The sequence below is a fragment of the Anguilla rostrata genome, chromosome 8, assembly GCF_018555375.3.
Source record: "Anguilla rostrata isolate EN2019 chromosome 8, ASM1855537v3, whole genome shotgun sequence".
NCBI classification, from domain to species: domain Eukaryota; kingdom Metazoa; phylum Chordata; class Actinopteri; order Anguilliformes; family Anguillidae; genus Anguilla; species Anguilla rostrata.
The window spans coordinates 36,893,652-36,917,502 of NC_057940.1; the positions used below are offsets into that span (position 1 = coordinate 36,893,652).

The 23,851-nt window shown below is 45.3% G+C and overlaps 1 protein-coding gene across 1 annotated transcript in view; it reads left to right on the top strand.

Annotated features, from left to right (window-relative positions):
• Positions 1-10,920: 10,920 nt before the first annotated feature.
• LOC135261621 (phosphatase and actin regulator 4-like) overlaps positions 10,921-23,851 on the top strand; it is a 28,235-nt gene continuing 15,304 nt past the window's right edge. The window contains 5 exon segments of the mRNA XM_064348091.1: positions 10,921-11,398; positions 19,523-19,687; positions 20,002-20,082; positions 21,836-22,978; positions 23,268-23,621. Coding sequence (XP_064204161.1) covers positions 11,347-11,398; positions 19,523-19,687; positions 20,002-20,082; positions 21,836-22,978; positions 23,268-23,621 — 1,795 coding nt within the window. The 5' untranslated portion in view covers positions 10,921-11,346.

Consider the following 23,851-nt stretch of genomic DNA (forward strand, 5'->3'; position numbering starts at 1 on the left):
CTGTATCAAACGTTTTGAGTCAATTACAACGGGCTAACAAAGAAAATCCGGAAGAAAATATTCAGCAACCGAATTAATCCGTTTGAATGTTTTAGTACGTAATATGCTGTCCCAGCACGAATGCTTAGCATTTTATAAAACGAATACTAAAGCAAGAAAAGAGCAGAAGAGCACACGTTATAATTCCAAGACGTTGGCAGGCTATAACCAAAAGTAGGCTACTGCACCGCATAACATACAAGTTTGATTTGAAGTTATTATGAAAATAAATTGGTTTGCCTCTGCATATTTTCAAACATGGCAGGTAATGGCGGAAAATAAATACAACACAAATGCTGCGAGTACTCGACCAATCAGAAATGTTCAGCGCTGCACGCTCCACCCAAAAGGTTCCTGTACTTTCGGAAAGTACTACCCCCCGAGCAGGAACCTTTTGGGGGGTAAAATAAAGCCCCAGGAACTAATTTTAGACCCTAGTTCCTGCGGTGGAAACGCACTGAGTTCCTCAAAAGGTTCCTAGTTCCGGGGTATAGTTCCTGCGGTGGAAAGATATCGAAATGTGCTGGGAGGGAAAGCACACATCAGCAGAGTTCAAGTAGCAGTTCTATAAAATCTCAGGAGCCCCAGGCTGACTCTGGTCGAAACTATCCGGGCAGCTGCAAGTGGAAATGTGGAGTCCAATGGTCACAGCCAGAAAGGGTCTCTGGTAAATCACAGTGTAATCAGTCTGTTGCTAAAGGTTCTCCTTTGTTTCATCAGAGTGGCACATAGAGGGTAATATGTCTAGGGGTTTGGATTTTGTCACAGTGAGGAAAACAAGTTTATCTGACTTCATTCATTTTAAAACCTGTAACGTGGATGTTCATGCACTGTAAAATGTTCATGGTTAAATCAACTCGTACAGCATACATTTGGTCTCAATAGGCCTCAAATGTACACTGAACATTTTACTGTATGTGAATATGAGTGTTTATAGACACATTGAGTGTGGTGTGCTTATATGAAATGATGGGCGGCAAGACCCTGCACCCCAGAGAGTGAGACTATCTACTGCTGCCAGGCATTTCAGATAATAATGACTCTGTCACTAAGACCTTCAATCTTATCCTATGAGGTAAATGTATTACTGATCCAGGAATCTTTCCATTCACATGTATGATTCTGTGCCGTGAAGAAATGAATTAAACTTGAAGAATATATAGATCTGGCTTCTGAAACGGACGGCTATCCCAGGGAGCCCTAACTACAGTTCACTCCATCTGGTTAGGGAGCCTAAAAATGTACACATCCCGGAACATAACCCCTTCATTATTTTATGAAATAACACTAGGATTCATCTGGACACTGAACCTACTGTAGCAACTATCTTAGAGCATCTGCACGCAAAATGGACCGCGGTGCATCTGTCCAATCAGGTGCTGGAAGTGTGCCATGGCGGGCTATATCACTTGTTCGTATTCCGCCCGTCAAACGGACAGTTTGAGGGCCCGGCGCATCCCCGCGCGTTTTCGCCTGAAACTGATGAGAACGCAGCATTAGAGGCAACCCCGCTCGACCAGCAAAGCAGCATTCCTCTGACAGCTCATGGTGCGGTCGGCTCAGAAGAAGATGACAACAAAGGGCAGCAGCAGCCAGCCTGTGGGCAGGAGTGCCCTGAAAAGAAAAGGGCTGCAAAGAGAATAGCATTTAGGTGTGCTGTGGGGAAGCTGGCAGTTGTTTCGGAAAGAGACTAGCTTCTCGTAGGGGGGTGGCTTCTGACTCAGCAATTGTAGAGGCAGTAAAGAATTGGCCCACCGCTGTCTTGGCAATGGTGGAGCCTGACAAACTGTTCATTCTAGACAATGATGCTAGCAATGCAGGCATTGAGACGTGCTGTCACAGCTCACACCTCTGAAGCCATTTGGCCCAAACATAATGGTGCCCTAAAACGGAGGGATTATGTATTAACACTATTGTAGTGAAACCAAAATCTATTTTAAAAATACCCTTTAATAAAAGCTAAGATTCTGCACTTTAACCAAATGAGAATCATTTGATTACAAATCTAAACTTTTTGGAGTAGAGAGCCAAAGCAAGAGAAAATATGTCTTTGTCCCAAATTTTATGGCGGGCACTGTATAAATTCAAGCACACAATATTTCTTGCATTTTCAAATGAATTCTGAGTGTAATAGTGAACAGTTAATGAGTGGCATTCACACAGACATGAATATCATGCGATGCGTAACGCAAACTGGAATTTCTGCAGTAGTGAAAATTGTGTCCCTACAGTTGTAATGCATTGGACTACTGTAAATAGAATTTTAGAATGCAGCAGCTTAATTAGCATTTCATTTGAGATTTAAACATGTCCTTCTTGCGAATCCTCCATAACCATCTTGTTTGGAACTACTGAATTTGTGATCTCTGTGAACATTTTAGTGATTTTCCTCCTTGTTAGCAGTGCTCTAGTGCTACCCTGTGGCCAAACAAGGTAGCACTGCAGTTGTGAGATTGAGTGATATTACAACAAGTGGTTATACAGCACAGCAACACAAATATTGCAAACAGGTAGAACAAGTACCAATGCAAATTTTAATCTATTGGGACATTGCAGATTTAATCCAGATTCCATACAATTTCATTAAATCAGTTGAATGGTGCATAACCTGGTCAAATCTTGGTCTATTTGGGCACAATATGGCTTAGAATGCTCATTGTGCTGTAAACAATATAAAAAATATGCCAGATTTTCTATTATTATTATTTTTTAAATAGAGGACAAAAACATTTTTTAAAAATAGCTGCATGAATATCTAGGTTTTCAAAAGCAGGGATGCCAAACCATATCTGGAAAGATTCTTAATTAAACCATGTTAAGTTCATTAGTTTAATTAGGTGTCGAAGGGCTGGGCTTAAAGAAAAACCTACACCCACATCTGCCCTTTTTGGATAAGACTGGACACCCCTGCTCAAGATATTTTAGTTCAATTTATGGAATTGCATGGGAATTCCATGAGAGCACGTCTAAACACTCATTTGCCTGAGGAGTCAGCAGGTGCAGGAAATCTGCGTATAATTTAATAATAATGTTTCATACAAGCACACAATTTCTCACAAAGGTAGAACAAAGACTAAGCAAACATTTTAGCCCTCGGAATACCGCAGATGTTACGTAGAACTCTTGTGATAGCGGTTTTCAAAATGGCCAACCAACAATTCCATGACTTCATCGGATAATATCTTCTTCAAGTATTGATCTAATTTGGCCCATGATGGTTTAAAATGTTTGTTGCAATATAGATAATGCTAACAAATATATTGTGAAATATAATATATATATATATATATATATATATATATATATATATTATAGTTCACGAATACCTATACGGATATCCAGTGTCTCAAGCTAAGTTGATCTCTGGATTTGATTCCTTACTTCATAGGATATTCCTGCTGAGGTGAAGGTCATTCCTGTGAGTTAAACATTAAAATACTCATCCCATATTTACACTGTTCTCAGACCTCTGTTTTAATAATCAGTCCATTACCACAGACTGAGAATATGCTGGGCAACACATATGAAAGAGATATGAGTCTGGGTCCCAGTGACACCCTCACTGAAAGTGGAAGTGCTTCAAGAGATTGCTGGACATTCAGCTGTGGGCTCATCAACCAATTTTGTGGAGGAGGTGGTCAGTCCTTGTCATTAAATACGGTAGGCCCACAAACGTTACAAACGTTCCCAGCTTTATTTTATTGTTTTGTATAACACCAGATAAAGTAAACCAAAAAAAAAAAAAAAAAAAAAATCTTGATCTCATTTATTTATTTATTTATTTATTGTAGCATCATATTAAATCTTTTTTCCAACTTTATTTAAACTTCATGAATTACATTTTAAATACGTATAGGATATATTTCAATACAGTATTGAATAGAATCCTCAAGTAGAGAACATAAACAACATCAAAATTCAAAAGTACAAAAAATGTAAAAAATAAAAAAATAAATACATAAATAAAAAATAAAAAAATAAATAAACAAACAGACTTTGTCACAATTTCCATACCTTTAAAAATTTTTATTGGATTGTCAGGGGAGAAAGTTATAATTTAGGCAAAATTTGGAATGTATCATATTAAATCGGAACATTGATCAACTGCGAAAACTCGTCACTCACGTATCGTCCGAATTTAATGCGCATGTGCTTTGTTTGCAAAGGTTGATGGTTCCTGAAGTCTTTTAGGTCAGAAGTAGGGTATCCGTCTGGAAGGTGAGCACTTCGCCTGAACTACAGGTAATTACTTTGTCGCCTCCCTGGAAGTTATGAAGTGAGAACGTTTCTAGCAGCTCATATGCCGGAGAGAAAAGTTTCTGCTGAAAGTTTCCTAACGATTTGGATCACCTAAACCACAATCAAAGGAAAGGAAGCAAGACTTATAAATCAGCGAGGAAGGTGAGAATTGTTTCGAATGGTTATTGTGTTTTCCTTTTGGAGTGGCGTGAGTACAGCTATCGAACAATGCCATGCAACTACAAGCGGGATAGTAATCACTTATCATTTTGATTGGTATGGTTCTTGGGAGTGATGGGAAAAGTGAATTTAAATGCCGGTGTTAGCACCCCTGATTCAGTTAATGTCATTGTAGTTCAAATTGGTTTTACATTTCGAGATTTAAACGTGTACGGATCTCGATCACATTGCACTGTGCAGGTAGACTTTCGCTCGGCCTCAACCGAAACTGGTCTCTGGCACAGTTTATGCTAAACCTCCATAATTTGTCCCACCAAATCCTTTATGATGTTTATGACAGTTGTTGTAGTTTCAACATACTTGTAATCCTGGATAAACCAGGTTTGAATTAAAAGCAAAACGTTATAATTCCGCGTGCCAGATGCTAAAAACTAATTGTAACATTATAGTTTTATTTACACTTGTAAACTAAAGCACTACTGTAACGTTATGCGGGTGATGGGAATATGTGAGCGATTGTACTACCATTATAACATACGGTTTCCTCGTTGTGGAATCAGTGGCCAGTCGCTAGCTCATTGTAACACGCACTTGTCAGCTCTCGCTAATATAGGCCTTAAGATAATGTACTCAGTCTAGCGTGCTGCATGTAGTTATTCCTCGTTTTCGTATGTTGAATCATCCTTAAATGTTTTCTACCGTTTAAAATGGCCAATATAGAGAGCTGACTAATTATAAGACTGGGGACCTGAACCGTGGTCCTCAAAAAACTTAAGGTCAGCTGGTTTTTGTTTATGACTTAAACTAAGCATCATATTCAGTCCTAATGCACCATGTGAGGTAGGCTATCTGTATTATCTGCTGGTTGAATTCATCAATTAAGTGTTGCCTAGCAACTAAAATAAAAGACCCTGTAGCCCTCAAAGACCACTGGGAGCCCCCTGGGCTAATGGTTTGAAAGCCAAGACTTTGTGGTTGTCCCTTAATGAGTACCAAAGTTCTCTGGGAAAGTACAAAGCTCCAAAAGTAGAACATATGAGGTTAAATATGGATAATGACTGTATCAGTAAGTAAAACTACAATGGTATTTGATTGTGCACCGAGCCAAGCCGATCAAATCACTTCTTCTATTCCTAAGGGCAGAGACTCCTAACCACATTCCTGTGTTTGGCATCCAGAGTAAATCCATAGTTTTCTTGATGGAAGTTGATTTACTCTATATTGTGCATGTGGTTTTTGACATGCACACAGCACATAACCTAAACTGCAAGTTGAGAAAATGTGGAAATCTGAATGACGTGTGTTTGAAATGCTTCAGGTAGTGTTTTCCGCTGGCTTGCAAACATATCTGTTGAGTTAGCATTAAAATGTTATTCCCCCATTTTCCCCTCTACAACAGGATTCTCAAGGTTAACCCTGAAATTTGCAGACTTGGCAAATTCAAACAACAAAGGGCTACATTTTCTGAATGTCAAGCATTTCTATACGCGGTGTTCAACAGTACAAAGACTCACTTATCCATCAATCAGAAATTGGATTAAATTTTTTTTTTAACTAATTTGTAGTGGGGAAAACTCTGGAGCTACATGTTTTCATGAGTGTATCAATAGAGCACCTGTGGTGTGAAAAGTGTGTTAGTGAATTTCTTGGATGGGATGCTTTTGATTATTTGATTTGATTACTCTTACTGTAAGGCAAGGTGCCCTCCCTGTGCATTCTTGCATTCTTGGCTTTCCTCAGCAGGTCCTGACATGCTCTCCACAGCACGGTGCCCTGTGCTGAATACTGGTACATGTTGGCCGCTCTACATTTGAACTCCATTTCCCAGAGTCCCAGAGTCCAGCAATACAAAGGAATTTCTTGTCCTCTCTAATTTGCCACAGCCTTCAGTCTGCTGCTCTGTACGGCTTCGAATCATGAAGGGTTCACGCTGTCTCCTCATGTTTATGTGTGCTTTCGCATGTGTGTTGATTATTATACCACATGTATATTTCTATGTGCTGGTTTGGCTGATAACCAGTCTTTGTGAGACAGGGAAGAGGTGTCATTAAATTTGACCCTCTTTGATCTATGGGATGCAATAGTTGACTGTTATTGTCTGAAGCTGGCATTCTTTTCTTCAGTAGCTATAAATTGGTGAATTTGCCCTTATCCGGTGTGTCATCTAATCCTGTTTTTCCCCCCAAATTTTTATCACCTTGTTTTTTTTCATCCCAATATGTAATGCCTAGTCTTATTTCTGGGCCTGATCCATCACTGCTACATCCTCCTTCAGTCTGAAAGCATGCAGGCGAACGCGGCTTTTCTCCTCGTGAGAGCGGGCTGCTTTCGAATCTGCAGACTACCCGATGAGTTGGGCGGTCGTAGCATCGTGGGAGTGCATCTCATGCCCGGCTGTCACAGGCTGGCTGCAGACCCCCGCACGGCCATAGGTGACCTGTGCCAACCGTGTGCCGCCCGCTAGGGCTTCCAAGCGCAGCCGGGCTGGCATTATACAAGACCCCAGAGCACGCCACTGCACCGAATACCACTGCTTTAACAGTTGGGAAGCGTTGCTCATACAGTTGGGATGTTTCAGGGTGAACTAACACAGGTTTGGCATCTTGATCAAGGGTGCCCTCCAGCCGCCTCAGAGGTGCCTGGCTCTGTCGTCTGCTTTGTAGTTTTTCCGTTTTTTTTTTCTTTTTTTCTTCTCCATCTTGTTTGTCGTTATACTTGTCGCTGATGAGGGTGTGCAAAACTACGAAAAAATCAGCCTGCATCCAAAAAAACCTGTGCAACCGGTTTCCTGGAGCCTCGGTGTTGCTTGTGTTCTTACTGCGGTCAGGTGACTCGTTGCGCGGGTTGAAGCGGGGCAGAGCCTCGCGGGCGTGACCCGCTCCTGGCTGAGCTCCAGGGGGCAGTCCGATCCACACGGCGCTGTGCTCCGCCCCGCGTTCTCGCTCACAGGCTGATTGGGACCCTTTCAGAAGCCACCTTTATGACATTGGGTCTAACACTTGAAGAGTCATCTCTGGTTTCTGTGGGACACGGGAGCCGTGTGCCCTGCCTTGTGACCTGATTACACAGACGTAATGACTGAGGTAGACTGAGTGTGAGTGCACCAGTCCAGATGAATGATGTCCCTGTTGTCTGTCAAGCCATCTGTGGTAAAATGGCCATTGTTTCTGCTAGAGAGGTCTTTTAAAACCACTCACTCTGTAAAGCAGGAGTACATGTGTGGACCCTTGTTTAGTGGGGATCCAGCACATCACACTACAGCCTTTCTCCATCTCCTTGCACTGGAAAAGGTTCAATTAAAAAAAATTCATCTTAGCCAGAGATGCTTGCTGAACACGAGGGGAAAGGTTGTCTGTGTATTTGGGTTTTGGAGCTGATTTGCTTTCACCTCTCTCTGGGCAGGAGAAGAAAGCAGTGGAGGGCTTTGAGCATTTGGAGTTAAAACTGTTGGCAGATGCGTGGGTTTAGAGGAAAACGTTTCAGGGCTAATGACGCCCCAGGGGTCAGTTACAATCTCTTTCTCAGTCACTACATAGTGCCCTGTAGCCTTGGGGTTTGTCTGGGGAAGCTGCATAAGTCAGCAGGTTTTCTGTTACCTTGAGTCCATGTTTTTGATCCTCTTCAAGCTTTCCAGCACCCAGCTGCGCTGACTTACTGAAATACACAAATGCACACACACGCACGCACGCACGCACACACAAAAACACACACACGCGCGCGTGTGCCCACAGGGCTCAGGACTTTGCACCGTTGCTACATGTCCAAAGTCCACGCAGGTGGCTGCCTTCACCCTTCCCGTTTCCTGGTTATGTCCCACGCCCTCCCCTCTTTTGTCCAATCACAAGCCGAAGTGCCTTTGTGTTGCCGTGGTTATTAGGTGACTCACCAGTGGTTGCTCTGCATTGCTTCTAAAATGAACGCCATTGCCTGTGAACCCATCTTGGGTGTGGTGGAGTGCACACACCCAGTCTGTCAATAGAAGGCACTTTCAAAAGTACACTTCAGAGGTTTTAAAGGCTTTAGTTGCCCTAAAATGAATTTTATGACATAATTTTCTTAAGTAGAGAAAAGTCTTCTGACCCAGTTTAGGATTTGATTAGTAAAAACTTTTTATTTAAAATTTTATTTTCATATCTGGACAACGTAGGTTTTTGATTGTCTTTTGTAAACAGGTTTTAATGTTTATCAATTTTTTTTCTTTGTGTCTTTCCATATTTTCCATGTTTTGCTATTTTTTACAGCTGTGAAATAAAAAAGTGAGCATGTAAAAGAAAATCACAAGTCTCTTTCCCTCTCCATCCTTCCTAGGACCTGCTAGTCCCTGGGGTTCTGACATCGTCATGGAGACTAAAGGTAAATGACGTGTCCTCTTACCCCAGTTCTGTACCTGTGTGTCTGCAGCACCCACATAGATTGGCAGGAAATTCATTATTTAAACCTCATCTGTGACACTCTTCTCTGATCACGTGATCTCATGTGAAGCGTTTGAATTTCATAGTGCATTTGGAATAATTGTACCTTTACATATTTGGCAGCTGCTAATTTTTCACCTTGAGTCGCTCGCTGCATGCATATGAAACGTCTGCTCTGTTATCGACACTGGACTGTCATGCTCTGCTACTTGGATGTCAGTTTGGCAAAAAAAAACTCCCATATTGTGTTTTTGCTATTATGTTGTTGTTGTTGTTACGCATTCAGCCAATATCTGTGTGATCACTTTGTGTTCTTATGCAGTCTGGGTTTTTAACAAGGGGTCCACTGACCCTTGGAGGGTCCTTGAAGGTACTGTCTCTGGCCAGACTTGATTTGCAATGACTTTCTATAGATTTGGGAAAATATTTCAAAATACAGAACCTTTTTTTTTAAATATAGCCATTTTTAACTTATGACGGGGGTCCCCTTGATGCCATTGAGCCTGGGTGAGGGTCCGAGGATCAAACAAGGCTGAAAGCCCCTGTTTATGGAGGTATACATGAAGAATGACACATAGACAGTAGCATTGTTTCTGTGTTACTGCTTTAAGAGGAACACTGAAGTATGAAGGAGGCCCTGTGTGCTGTGGGGTTGCCAGACGTGAGCCTTCTATGCCAACATGCCTGCAGGTGCACAGACTGGCTCCATATTAGCACTGACCCCAAGACCCTACTGCTTGTGTTTCTGCCAGTGATTTCAGTCTCGTCGGGAGAGATCAGATATCCGTACCCCTCCTCGTACTCATCCTCATTCCGCCCGATCAGTCAAACTGCTGCTCCAGCGCTGCTCACTGAGTCTTCCACCAGGAGTGGCCACAATTGGCTGCACTTGTCTACCTGGCGAGACGCTTTAAGCTCAGGTAGACTGAATTATGTAGTTGCTGACTGATTCCGGATAAGACCACAGCCTGCATCCTCCCAGAAGGATTCATGTTGTGGGTAAGGTTAAACTGTGAATCCCTGGGAGGAAGAGCTCCATTGATGTTTCTCTGGCCAACAAGCTGTTGCAAAGCCACACATTCCAGGAATTCCAGCCCTTGCCAGCTGTCTTCAGCTGTGGTGCTATGCCTTGCTCTGACCTCCAGAGGGTGCTAGAGCAGCTGCTGTCTCAGGATGCTCCTGGGTGTCACCTGAGAACCGGATTCCAGTTACCCAGTGTGCCCCAGGCTCGGTTTGGGTCTGTGTGAACAGTGCTGGTATTAAGGTGGACGTGCAATCAGCCAGAATGCAGCTTCACCTCGTTCTTCCCGTTTCCTGTTCACTCTCTGCGCAGGTATTCCTGCAATGCGCACGCAGTAGCGTGTGCACAGCTGGGAGTCCGCGTCCTCTTATCATAGCGTCTAATCGCGGTCCTCATAGTGGATGACTGGTTCTCTGTTCCTCTGTAGCTGGAAGATGGCAACGTTATTGCGGCATTAATGAAGCACTGTGAATTTTCAGCATTAGCTGGGGCGTGGATTGGAAAGTCTTGGAGGCCAGGCGGGGGACTTTCTTTGTGCACGGTGTCTCCCGTCCTGCCTCTCCCTCACTGCTAATTCGCCGTCAACAGCGTTTTGTATCAGTCGTCATCACCGTGACGCGATTGTTATTCAGCCAATAGCCAAGAACCGTGACCGTGTCTGTGTTTCTTTCATTCTGAGAAGTGGTTAAAACATTTTTTTTTCTGCCTTTCATTCTTAGAAGCGGTTAAAAATTAACTAGACAGCGTGGCATGCCTCGTCCTAACCGCAGAGTATCGGGTGTGCTACCCAGTGCGTCGGCTCACGTGTAATAAAACGCGCAAATATCACGTAACGCATGCACAAAAGCCTGCTGCATACGCGTGTCAGTGGACACCTCCGTGACATCACTTCCTCTTCTCTGAGGCTTGGCCCCGCCTGCGAGTTTCCTGTGTTACTTTGCGCTTCTCCCCTGGCGATTCCTGCCTGTCGGGGCACGTCGCATGACATTGTGGGGGGGGGGGGGGTGATGACGCCCCGCAAAAATACCTCTCAGCTGCTCTGACCCCGCCCCTCCCCCAGCCAGGCAGCCGTGCTCAGGCATGAGGAGCAGCCACCCGTGAATGCGGCCATGCTACCTTATTTATGAAGGGAGGGGAGAGAGAGCGCGAGAAGGGGAGGGAAGTAGAGGGACAGCAAGAAGAAGGGAGAGAGGGAGGGAAAAGAGTGAGGGAAGGAAAGGGCACAGCACAAGAAGTCGAAGGAGGGACCAAAGAGTGAGTGAGTGAGTGAGTTGGGGAGAAGGATAGAGGCGCATGCACGCAGGAGACGGGGGCTACAGTTACTGAAGCGCTAGCGCGGACGGCTATCGGGAGAAGAGCAGGTCCATTTTTACCGCCGCACCCCCCCCCCGCCCCCACCCCCGACTCTCCCTGCCCAGGCAGGGGAGGACAGGCCAGTGGGGCAGGACCTGTAGTATGGGACAGACTGCCAGTGATCCTGTTGCCCAGGAGCCTGTCCCCAACTCCGGTGAGTTCTGTAGCGGAGTCCCCGCAAGTCACTACAGCGTGTGAAGTGTGTGTGTACGCGCATGTGAGTGTGTGTGTGTGTGTGTGCGTGTGTGTGTGTGTCTGTGTGTGTGTGTGCATGTGTGTGTATATGTGTGTATGTGTGTGTGTGTGAGAAAAAGAATGAAAAGAAGGGTCGACACAGGCAGGTGTGCAGGCATACGTGTGTTGGTGGAATGTGGAGATTGCACAATTGCCAACTGTTCCCTCTTTTCCGATTGTCGACTCTCACGTTCCGCTCTATCTCTTGCTTGCTTACAAACGAGTTCTTGTGTGCACAGCAGTGCATGTGTGTGTTTATCAAGTTTTTAATGATTGATCCGTGACAATTCCAGTACCGTCCGTGAACGTCCTTGTGTGTGACTCCACTAGTGCAGTGGGTAGGGCTCTGGGCTCGTGGGGTCATGGGGTCTGAGTGGGTGTGACAGGTCAGGGGTCAGGTCGTGATACAGTGGGGTCAAGGGTCAAGCGATGATGCAAGATGTACTATACCTGTCTCTATGGGGCTGACATAATAGTCTGATGCGACTGTACTGTGTGTAGCATTTATAGTGTGTTTGAATATTGTAATATTGTGTATATTTTTCATTTATTTACCTGTACGGTGTGGCTCCTCTTTTCCTTTTTCTTTTTCTGCATGTTTTTATCAGTGCTTAAAACACTGTGTGTGCACTGCAGTAATTGACAGACAGAAGCCCAGGTTGATTTTAGTGAGGCGGAGCTGCGTTTGTTGTTGTACACATAATAAGTAATGTTTTATGAATATAACTGCGTTTCACGCGCGTGAGAGGGTGTACCCCAGCACGTGGGTCGTCGCACCGACGCTGGCAGTTGGGTTCCGGGCAGGGGCCGTTGTATAAATGTCAGCGTGCATTATTGATAACGGCGATATAATGCGGTCGCCATGGCTCCCCGGGCGCGCATCTGGCCGTTAGCACGTGTGAGCGCAGCGTCGGGCCGTTAGCACGTGTGAGCGCAGCGTCGGGCCGTTTGAGCGCAGCGTCGCGTGCAGCGCGCAGTGTCGGGCCGTTAGCACGCTTGGCGCGCAGCGTCGGGCCGTTAGCACGTCTGCGCGCAGCGTCGGGCCGTTAGCACGTCTGCGCGCAGCGTCGGGCCGTTAGCACGTCTGCGCGCAGCGTCGGGCCGTTAGCACGTCTGCGCGCAGCGTCGGGCCGTTAGCACGTCTGAGCGCAGCGTCGGGCCGTTAGCACGTCTGGCGCAGCGTCGGCGTGCACGTCTAGCGCAGCGTCGGCTGCAGTGCGTCGGGCCGTTAGCACGCTCGTGAGCGCAGCGTCGGGCCGTTAGCACGTGTGAGCGCAGCGTCGGCCGTCTTTGCGCAGCGTTCGGCCGGCCCCGCGTCCAGCGTCGGCCGTGCGTCTGCACCTACGACTCCCACGCTAACACCCACTACCGTGGCAAAGAGCGGCTGTCTCCGCCCCCAAGCTCCCGCCCCCTCAGCCGGCATTATCAGTAAGTGTCAGGAGCAGCTGTTAGACCGGCATTTTCCACAGCCGCCTCGTCACTCTCGCGTGGCTTCCATACCGACCCTACTCCAGCCATCGCCAGGGCAGGACTGACGTAGATATAGAATTTTCTAGAGGGTTCATACCAGCCACTGCTTGTCACCAGAGAGACTGCCTGCTTTGCTGTTCCTTCCTAATCACACACAGGAAACCCGCAGGCTATTTAATGAGCTGGAACAGTGTTGGGCTGAACTGCAAATAGATTTGGAGTTTGTCTGCCATCTTGGTTGCGGTTCTACTGTGTTTCTGTGCCTGACTAGTGAAAGCAGCAGCAATATTCTCGTTTGGTTCAGGTGAAATTCCCCAGTCTGTGACAGACAAAGATGTAGAAGTCCACGTGGAAGAACCTCAGTGCACTTTGCAAATGCTCTGTGTTGGTGAAGTCGGGATACTGTAATGGAGGTTTAGACCAGTCTGTTAAATGTCTGTGCCTGAATATAGATGGCCAGGAGAGCTTGGTCAGGTGATTACCGATGACATTGATGACAGGCCTGACTAATCACTCTTGCTGATAGAGAAATAATCAACTATATATTATGCTTTAAGGAAGCAGTATGTTGTTGACTAGTGGATTTTGTGGATGTGTGATTAAGTCACCCTCTTGCTGCTCTTTCAGAAATCAGTTAATATTTCGTAATGTTGGGAGCCATGTTGGTCTGATTCACTAATCATTGATCAGTTATGAAAGCTGTTTTTTGACCATAATCCTTTATCCACCTCTCTTTTTCTATCCATCAAGCTGAGCAACAGTGACTTTGATGTATTAAAAGTTCTGATTCAACTGAAACTTGAGTATAGTCTAATGAACCCTAAAGCACACTGTGAATGTATTGCTTTGTAATCTTTTGACAGAACAGTTATATCCGAACCCCAATTAAGAAATGGCGGATGCATTGTAGACGTTTACAGTGATATTTGGAGGATATTCAGAAGATTGGATTAGCAGAGAAAGTGATTACAAAACAAAGAATGTAGCCTATTTCTTGAATGTATTTCACTGAATTAGCTAAAGCATTTCTTTGCACTTTGACTGATGAATTTAATAGTTTGCAGTGCAATCTGAATACAGATAGTGTAATTGGTTGAACATATAGCCTACAGATAGTGTTGGCTCTCCACATCGCTAGTATTTATAAATCAGTTTACCTGTTCTTTAAGTTCTCATATCTTTTTTTATGGTCTGTGCCGTTTATGGTGTTCATGGTTTTGTGAACGTGTTTTATTGAGTGGAATTGTGCTCTTCACTATAATGCAGGATTCCTGGGACACGCCCAATTGCTCGTTGGGACAGTGTGTGTGTTTTACGGAGAGAACACTGTCCATCAGGAGAACTAATGATGCCTACTCTGCCCTCAGCATTGACTCCTGTTGGGTCATGTACCTGCAGTCTGCGCTACCCGGGCGTGACGTGTGCTCCAGTTTTCCATGCCCCCTGGGTAACGTTGTTTTTGCCCCAGCTATCCGAAGCAGTGCTCTCTGTCTCTTAATTAGAACATTGCGTTCATGGGGGGGGGCCGGCTGCTGGGGTGGCTAGTCTTGTTTAAGTATTTGGGTAATTTCAATGTTGGCGCATTTTAGTATCAGAACAAGATTGTATAAACGTGACCAGTGCAGACTGTGGCCAGCAAACAGCAGCCCCACAGTGATGTGTGTAATTAGCTGTACTGCTGAAGATGACGTCCAACACACAAGCCTGTGGCCTGAATACTACAAACACCCTGGGCCTTCTACACCTAAACTGCACATTGTCCCTCTGCAATGGCACGCCTTAATTTTTTATACTTTTTGTTTTTATTTTTCATATTTGCAGTCTACATCCTTGCACTTTAAAAACCTGCAGGCACTGAACATTCCATGCATAGAAATTTTCATGTTTTATCTTTGATGTTTTGTTTGTTAAAGCACCTCTTGAAGGGAGCTACATAAATTAATATTCTGCAGATTAATTCTGATTCTTGAACTTTTATGTACCAATTACCAGCATCAATTGACAGGGACACTGTTGATTTCAAGTACTGCATCATGTTAATGTTTAATCCTGATGTTTTTTCTTGCAGTTCATTTTATTTTGCTGCTAATGTATTCCTGAGCAGTGCTTCACTCAAGAATGTCACTCGCTTTTATGCTTCTGTGAACTGTGACAACAAATACTTGAAACTTGGAACTTGGACCTATGATATGAATGCTCTAAAATGGCGCGCGTTCCTTTGTGCTTTTCCACATGGAAAACGTGGTTTTTCACATTTACGTCCGCTGTCTGATGCTTTGCTTTCTTTAGCTGCGTTTCTGGATGGAGAGTCGAGTCGTCTTGGCTAATGTGCGGTTTCCACCTGAGTCAGTCTCTGACTGAATATGAGAGCTTCTGAGTTCCTTGTTTTTCTTGTCCCAAACTAAAGTACCCACAGCCAGTTTTTTTTTTTAGGCTGTGGAAAACTACAGAAACTGACCTGCATCTTTCAGAAAGCCCTAAATAGAATAGAAAGCCGTTGCTCTGAGACTGCGGTCGGATGTGAAATCGCACTGTTAAATCGTAAACGTGTAATGGCCAAAGATTGTGAAAGACACTGAGGCCTGATCTAAACTGGCTGTCAGGATGTTGCGAAACTGGTGACAAACGTGAAAGGCGGGGCATGTCTTGATGCTGCACTGCTTGTGGTGTGCATAGATTCAGGTATGAATCGGAAGAGAAGAACATTTTGATGATATATTCCGTGAAAATATTCAGAAATGGTGGTGAAGGCTCATTGGGGAGTAGCCTATATGGTACGCATGCTGGTCAGTAGCTCTGGGCAATCCAGGGCTTGAGTTCACTTATAAGGGAGTGCTGTCTGTTGTACTGTATGTTGTACGGTCGTAGGCACGAGGCCGCTGGCCTACTGCCAAAGGCAATCACAGCCGTGCTGATATACAGTATAACAGCACAACCTCGAGTGCGATAATGCTTTTTACAACCATTCTAATAGCCTATTAACTATTTGTCAAGTAATGATTGAGACAGCATTATTCGTTTGTCATTTATTCTGTTCCTCTAACAGATATGGCTCCTTCAGGATTCCATTAATAAAAAATCATACTACTGGTACCTCCTGGACCAAATTGCAACACAGATTTCAGTGCCTCAATTCACTAACGTTACACTTACATTGTCGACAGCAGGTACCATTGGCAAGCTAGCTGATGTTAAACTCAGTCAAAATATCAAAAGCAAAATTGTCTAAAGTGTAGTAAGGATACCCATCCTTAGTAATGAAAAAATATGTGCATGTGAAATGATGAAGAGAATGCATTTCAGAAATAGGAGTTTCCTCACAAAGATTATACAGCTGTAAAACCAATAGTTAAAATTTCTTGGTAATTACAGTATTAGTTAGCAAGCAAGCTAGCTTACACACAAGACAAAGATGGCGACCGCTCTGTTTTTAAAAACATGTTCTATTGGCTGAAATGGCATCACATGTATACTTCTTTATATGTCCATTTTGCCTGTGTCCTGCAGTTATCCGGTCATTTTGGTCAGATTGTTATCGACAGAATGGCAGAAGATGTAGCTACATGTAAATGTCCAATGACTGAAGCATTTGTGATGACAAAATTGGCAGGAGAAAGATTCTTTGATTGCTTACATGAGTTCAGAAGGTCCAGATGTTAATGATCTTAAGAGCTGAGAGTGGTCATTGTGGTTATTTATTCATGAAACCCTGAAAAGTCGAACTCTCGGTGCTGTATGCTGTAGGTATGGGGCATGCCGCCCCACCAAGCCGTAACTTGGCGGACGGCGTACTTTCCATCCCGATGAGCACTCGCGGATTGTCTCTTGATCAACTAAAAATTACTTAACCGGAATGAACCGTTGTATAATGTTAGCTATCTGTTTTGTGGCAGTGGCAGTAATGCTTCACATTCGTAGTTCTGGGCATTATGAAATGGACTCTGTCACGGCAGTCCCACTGCTTTTCAGAACTAGTAAAGTGAAACTGGTCCCTCCAGAAAGCCTGTTCCTGGAGCAGATGTATCCGCCATTTCCTGCTGGAGGGATATTGGCGCGCCCATTTTCCTGGGATTTATTCACCGTATGCTACTTGCCCCATCTTGCCTCCAAACCAGTTCTTTCCTTTCTTTTTCTCACTCGTTCACTCCCTCCCTCCCTTCTTGTCATCATGAGCAGAAATAAAAACTGAATCTCCTGAGCTCTCTCTCTCTCTCTCTCCCTCCCTCTCTCTCTCTCTCGTGTCCTCTGTAATACCCGTGACCTCATTGTTGATGAAAAGGACATGTGGCAGGGTTTTTTTTAGAAATGTCTGCCCATCACCCACCAGAGTACCATTCAGAAAGTTCCACGCACCATCCAATGAATGAAGTTATGAATGATTGATCCAGCTACTGCTTCTGAAAGCACTCCCTCTTACCATTATACAGGCATGATACATACACACACATTAGATCACATTTGAAGTACATGAAGCAGAGAATCAACAAAAAAGTCTACAGATTATTATTTAGCAGAGTTTCAGGGATTAGTAGTAGTACTATTAGTCTTCAGTGCAGTGCAGAGGTGTATTTCTGCTGTGTTAAAGGTTATTATTGTGTAGTGTGTCTGGGGGAATAAGAATTCCAGATCTAGTCCAGTGGTCTCTCTGCCCTTTCTCCTCCCAGCCAAGGGATGGCGCTGCCTCCCTTACAGTGCTGGAGCTCACCTCTTACACCCCTCCCCCGCTGTATCCCTGACCCTGGGAGCATGTAATATGAGGCTTTGGTGTTTTGACAGTGGCTAAATGGAATGTCTTCTGACAGGGTTGCCCAAACCAGTTCCTGGAGATCTACCATCCTGTGTTTTCATTTCAACTCTAATAAGGCACACCTGATTTTGGCTCTGCAAAGTGTATGCAGTTTCAACACAGTTGATGGTGTTTGCTGACAGGTTGTGAGTTTACTTCCCAGCTGAGCTATACCCAAGACTTAAAATACCACAGAAATTGGGATATGTTCTTACCCTTTGATCCTCCCAGACATTGTTCCTTACTGAAAGTGGATGTAAAAATAGGATATTTAAGTTCTGAGTAAAGATTAAGCAAATACATCCTGTAATGTAATGCCCCCCAGTGAATAGAAATCATATGGTGGCCTGTGGGCTATTGGCATTGTCCGGGTACTCCTGCTTCACTCAACATGACTCATCACCCACCTCCAAACAGCTGCTGGTGATGCCATTCCATTCAGTGATGAGTCACAGTGTCAGTATCTGCCGTCTCGCGTTTTGTTTCGGGATTTGTGTTTTGTACAATGACAGTTTCAGTGGCTTCATTGTTTGCGCATGTTGGCCAATGGAGTGCCTGATGGTCTTCAGCAGGATTAATGCCTGAATGACTAAGAACAGCCCTGCTCTCTAAAACACCTCAATTAAAAATGTGAATTTCAATATATTTCCTTAGTGATCTGAATTGAATTGTGATTACATGGAAATATACTGAAATACATTGTAAATATGTGGACTTTCTGTAAAATATATTTAATAGCAGTGTAATATATTGCAATATCTTTAGCAGTATATATATTGTTCATAGCTATTTCAGTGTATTTTCAAGGATATTGAAATTGTGTAAAGGTGAGTAGGCGCTTATGTTTTTTTCAGTGATTCATGAGAGGGCGTGTGGTGTGGTGAGGACAAGGCCCTCCCTCAAAGGAGCCTGAAGTGGCTTTGTGTGAGCTAGGCTCATAGTCACTAGGGGAAGTATATTATTCTGTGTCTCAGTGTAGATTGCTTTTGAGAGCATTGGGTTAAACAGCAGCTGGTGGCTTTCAGACTGGATGGTGAACAACTCCAGTAATATTGTAGTTTCAGTCAAAAACCCCATCTTACACGTGCCAGAAATGTCCAGGTAGTCTTGGAGAATGACAGTCAATCTCAACACTTTGAGTCATTTTAAAGAAGGAATAATTTCCTGTGTTTGTACTATAGTCCCCTTTCATTGATTAATTTCTTGTATCATTCCTTCGTTCTTTCGTGTAGATGCACGTCAAAAATAGTGGAAGGCAATTCCAAATGAAGGTTAACATCTCTGGTTCTTCGTGCACTGCCTGCTGTAGACGTCTGTGTCCGTTTGTTTGCCATGGTGGTCCAGTGTCGTGTATGGGAAAATGATAAATATGATAAAAGTCCCTCAGGCAACAACTTCATACAAATAAGGTGATTAGTAGTCCCTTCACTGCAAAGAGGGAACATACTGCCTCAGATAAACCACTTTTTCTTTGAAATGTATTGTGCGAGACTGACAGTTTATGTACTGCCAGACTTGTCTTTAGTTTATTGCTTTTGAGCGTGATGGCATTTCTGGGCTCCACATTACTTACACTCAAGACACGTCTACCCTTTTATTTGAAATGATAAAGTTGCTCATTGTTTTTCACCCTCTCATTCTTGGTTTTGTTTGCTCAGGAAAAAGTCCTCTCTGAAGCACTGTGTGTGTGGCTGATTGTTAATGACACTGTAGAATTTTGATTGGTTGATCAAGCAATTTCCTCTGCCCTCCCCCCCTTCTCTATGCCCCCCTGCTTCCTACCTCCAGATGATGAAGTGGACGAACCACGCAGCAGGACGGGGAGTGTGGGGGGCAGTTCGGAGCGAAGCACCCCCCCTAACAAGCGCAAGGGCAAGCTCTTCGGCAATCTCTTCAAGCCCTGGAAGTGGAAGAAGAAGAAGACCAGCGAGAAGTTCCAGGAAACGTCAGAAGGTGCCTGAACTGCTGTGCTGCCTCAATATGCACAATGTTAAGCTCCTTTCAAAAATGAGTTTGAGATGTATGAGTTAATGCCACTGATTTTACTTGTTGGATTTTGTAGCTTCCAGAGTTGAATATTATAGCCTCTCACTTGAAATTAAAAGGTTTTTCCTGTCTGTAAAAACTAGGACTATAGACCAGAAGTTACAGGTACAGCTCCTTGTTGAGGCACTACCGTTGTACCCAATCAAAAATCGGAAAGCAAGGTGTCCGGAAAGAAAGCAAGTAATGCACTGAACTTCCTTTTTACATTCCGTTTCTTTCAGCTCTGGAGAGAAGGATATCAGTGAGAAAGCCCAGGCAGGAGCTGATTGACAAAGGACTGCTGAAGGAGGTCCCAGAAAATGGTAGGTCACTGGGGAGAAAATAGCAAACAGGAAGTCATTTTGAGGACAAACAGGAAGTCATATTATCCTGTTAGCATTAGGTCACGTTAATAAGCACCAAAAAGTCAATGCAATGTTGATGTATTCGCATTTGGAAGGAAAAAATGTCTTCAGTTAGGTTATAATATTCCCTGAAGAACTTTTTAAAAAGTTAATTTTTTATTATTTTTATTATAAAGTTAATTTAACATTATTTTAGTATACTTTTAATCAAACAAGTTCATATATGTTGCCATTTATAGAATAATAATTTTCCAAGTTTCCGCTTCATAGTAAAAAATATAGAGGAGTTTCTGAACATTGTGTAGTCTTGTCTTCGTAGTCCCTTTAAAAAATGTCGACTTTAAGCAGTGAACATTTCTAGGAAAGAATGCGGGGAAAGCAGGCATTCGTCGCGATCTCAGTACTGCATGCTGTGTACACAATACCCTGCTGTTACCTGCAGTAATCTCCAGGCCGGAGGTGTCCCATTTCTAAAGTTACACTGTAATCCCGAAATTCACCCAAACAGGTCTGAGCTGCCTTCCTGAACTGAGTTATAACCAAACTCAACAAACATTTTCTTCAGACATGCATAATTTGGCCTTATTTCAAATGTCTTAATCATGTAAATTTAAACATTTAAGTTAAAAAAAATTGAGAATTTTAAGAATGAAAAATGATGTAAATCAGGTCTGGGGATGGCCTGCCATAGTGTCTCTGGTGGTACAGTACTCACTTCTCAGAGGTCTGCAGAGGGCAAGGCTCTGAATGCAGCCTTGGTATGAAAAGCCATTCGTGCCCGAAGGGTCCGGGGTCCACAAGCACCCCTTTTATTTTTCCGAATATTTACCTAACAGCACTTCTCCTGTGCTTGGATGTTGTCGGGACAGTGTGGATCGAGTGAAGTGAGTTTATGTTCTGAATCCAGCGGCTTTTAATGGCTAACACCCTCCTTTAACATTCGACTCTCTGAATACCGAACACAAGTGCATCAACAGTTAAAACTTCTCACTTATCCAACATATACAATATATTATTTTGGTGTAATTTGGTCGTTATTATTAAAGATATCAATTATCAATTAAATCACGAAGTTTGATGATAGGCAGAGCAACCTGTTGGATCAGCCTTTATCGAAATGTACAATTCGCAACCAGATTAAAATTAAGAAATTTATTAAATCACAACAAATTATTCAGCATCTAGTCTAAAGACGAAACTACAACTTATTTGTCCCATAGTAAGTCCCAATAAAACCAAGATCAAGATTCTAAAACCAAAAAACAGCAAAATATTCCAAAAAGGCGGGGATGATAATGGCGAATGAGCTGTAGGACCGAAACATCAGCCCCAACCACCAAGAAAGCGCCAGGCCCAGATGCAAGGTTCGAGTTCCCCAGATGGCAAGAGCAGATGTCAACCCCCGAATGTCCACTGCCACAGATGTTAACTGGCAGAAGTTAAGCGCCCAAAAATTCTCCCAAAATATAATGAAAAGCTGGCATCCATCCCCAGCATGTAACTTGAATTTGGCTTTGCCGTTCTTTGAAAACTGCGATCTCAACGGTTATCGAGATGTTGCTAGAATGTCACGTGTCAGTTGTGAAAGCCACAAGGGTGCGGTCAGCCTTTTGGGTGTGCGAGCGATTGCCTTGACCTGCAAAATCAATCCGCAGGTAGACTAAGAGCCCAACCCGTGCCTGTGCTTGTCCCGTCCGTGTGTGCCTTACAGAGGGCGACCAGCCTCGCGCCCCCCACCTGAGGAACGGTCGGCTCCGGGCCGACTCCGACAGCAGGGTGGGGCCCATCTGGCTGCCCCAGGGCGAGGACCGCAGGACCCGCATCCCGTCGGACGCAGACCGCCGAGAGGGGGCCGGGCGCCGGGGCTCCAGCTTGGAGGAGGTGAAGGAGGCGAGGGAGAGGGGAGAGGAGAGGGACCGAAAAAGCGCCAGGGAGGACACGGAGGACAGGGAGAACAGAGAGGAGAGGGACCGAGACAGGGAGAGAGACAGGGAGAAAGAGAGGGAGAAAGAGAGGGAGAGAGACAGAGAAAAAGAGAGGGAGAAAGAGAGAGAGAGAGCGACAGAAAGAGAGAGGGAGCGAGATCGAGAAAGAGAGAAGGAGAGAGACCGAGAAAGAGAGAGGGAGAAGGAGAAAGATCGTGCGAGGGAGAGAGACCTAGAGAAGGAGAGGGAGAGAGACAGGGAGAAGGAGAGGGAAAGAGAGAGGGATAGAGAGAAGGAGAGGGAGAGAGTCAGAGACAGGGAGAAGGAGAGAGACAGAGAGAGGGATAGGGACAGAGAGAGAGAGGTGAGAGACCGAGAGAGGGGGAAGGACAGAGAGAGGGATAATAGAGAGGGGAGAGATGGAGAGAAGGAGAGAGACCGAGAGAGGGACAGAGAAAGGGATAGCAGAGAAGTAAGGGAAAGAGAAAGAGACCCGGAACGGGACAGGGAATGGAGGGACAGGGACAGAGAGAGAGAGGTGAGAGACAGAGAGAGGGGGAGGGACAGAGAGAAGGATAAGAGAGAGGAGAGAGACCGTGAGAAAGAAAACAGAGACGACAGAGACAGAGAGCAGGAGAGAAATCGAGAAGGGAGGGAGCGAGAACGGGAGAGAGATGGCGAGAGGGAGAGAGAGAAAGACAGGGAGAGGGAGAGCCGTGAGGGGAAGGACAGGAGAGAGGCGGTGCAGAGCCAGGCTCCAGCAGAGCTGGACAGGAAGCCTGGCCACGGATGGAGGCCTCTCTCAGAAATGGACCTGAGGCAGAAGACTGTCCTGGAGGAGGCCTGGAGGACACGCCCCCTCTCAGAGATTGAGCAGAGGTCGACCCTCCCGCGCTGCTTTCCATCGGACGAAGCGCGGACACGCTCAGGTGTGTGGGATGGGCCTGTCTGTCTGTCTGTGTGTGTGTGTCTGCCTGTGTGTCTGTCTGTCTGTCTGCCTGTATGCCTGCCTGCCTGCCTGTCTGTCTGTGTGTGTCTGCCTGTCTGTGTGTCTGCCTGTCTGTCTGTCTGTCTTTGTCTGCCTGCCTGTCTGCCTGTGTGTGTCTGCCTGTGTGTGTGTGTGTATGTGTGTGTCTGCCTGCCTGTCTGTCTATCTGTGTCTGCCTGTCTGTCTGCCTGTCTGTCTGTGCTGACCTGGCCCTCCTCTCTCTCCTGCAGGCTCCACAGGTTGTCGTCTCCCCCCGCGGTCGCAGAACCCCCCCGACCCCCCGCCGAGGGAGGGCTCCCTCCCCAAACTGCCCCTCCTGCCCCCGATACGGCAGGGCTCCCTCCCCGAGCCTCCCAAGGTTCCCGCCGGCAGCAGCTCCTCCTCGTCCTCCTGCTCGTCTTCATCGGTGACCTCCTCCGCGATCGGGAACCCCGAGCCTCCCGCCAGCGCGCCCGCCCCTCAGCCCCTCCCTGGCACCTCCGCCCCCTCCACCTCCGCCAGCGTCCCCGCCCCCCCGCCAGCCAAGCAGCCGCCAGTGCCTCCACCCAAGCCTACCAACCGCTTCAGCAGTCCTGCCCTGCTGGGTAAGTGCTTTGATGTCATAGTTACCTAGTGCTCTTGTCATTGAGCCACTGAGCCAATCGGCTTGCGGCTGACTTGGCTGAGGCTTAGCCTGATTGGTCAGTACAGGTGCAATGAGGATTCTGCCAAAGACAGACTCATGCGTGATGGCTCCAGGTGGTCTTTTTTCTTGAGTCCTTAGAGAAGCGCACTGGATCCCCAAGGGTGGGGATGTTGACTGGATTGGCATTTA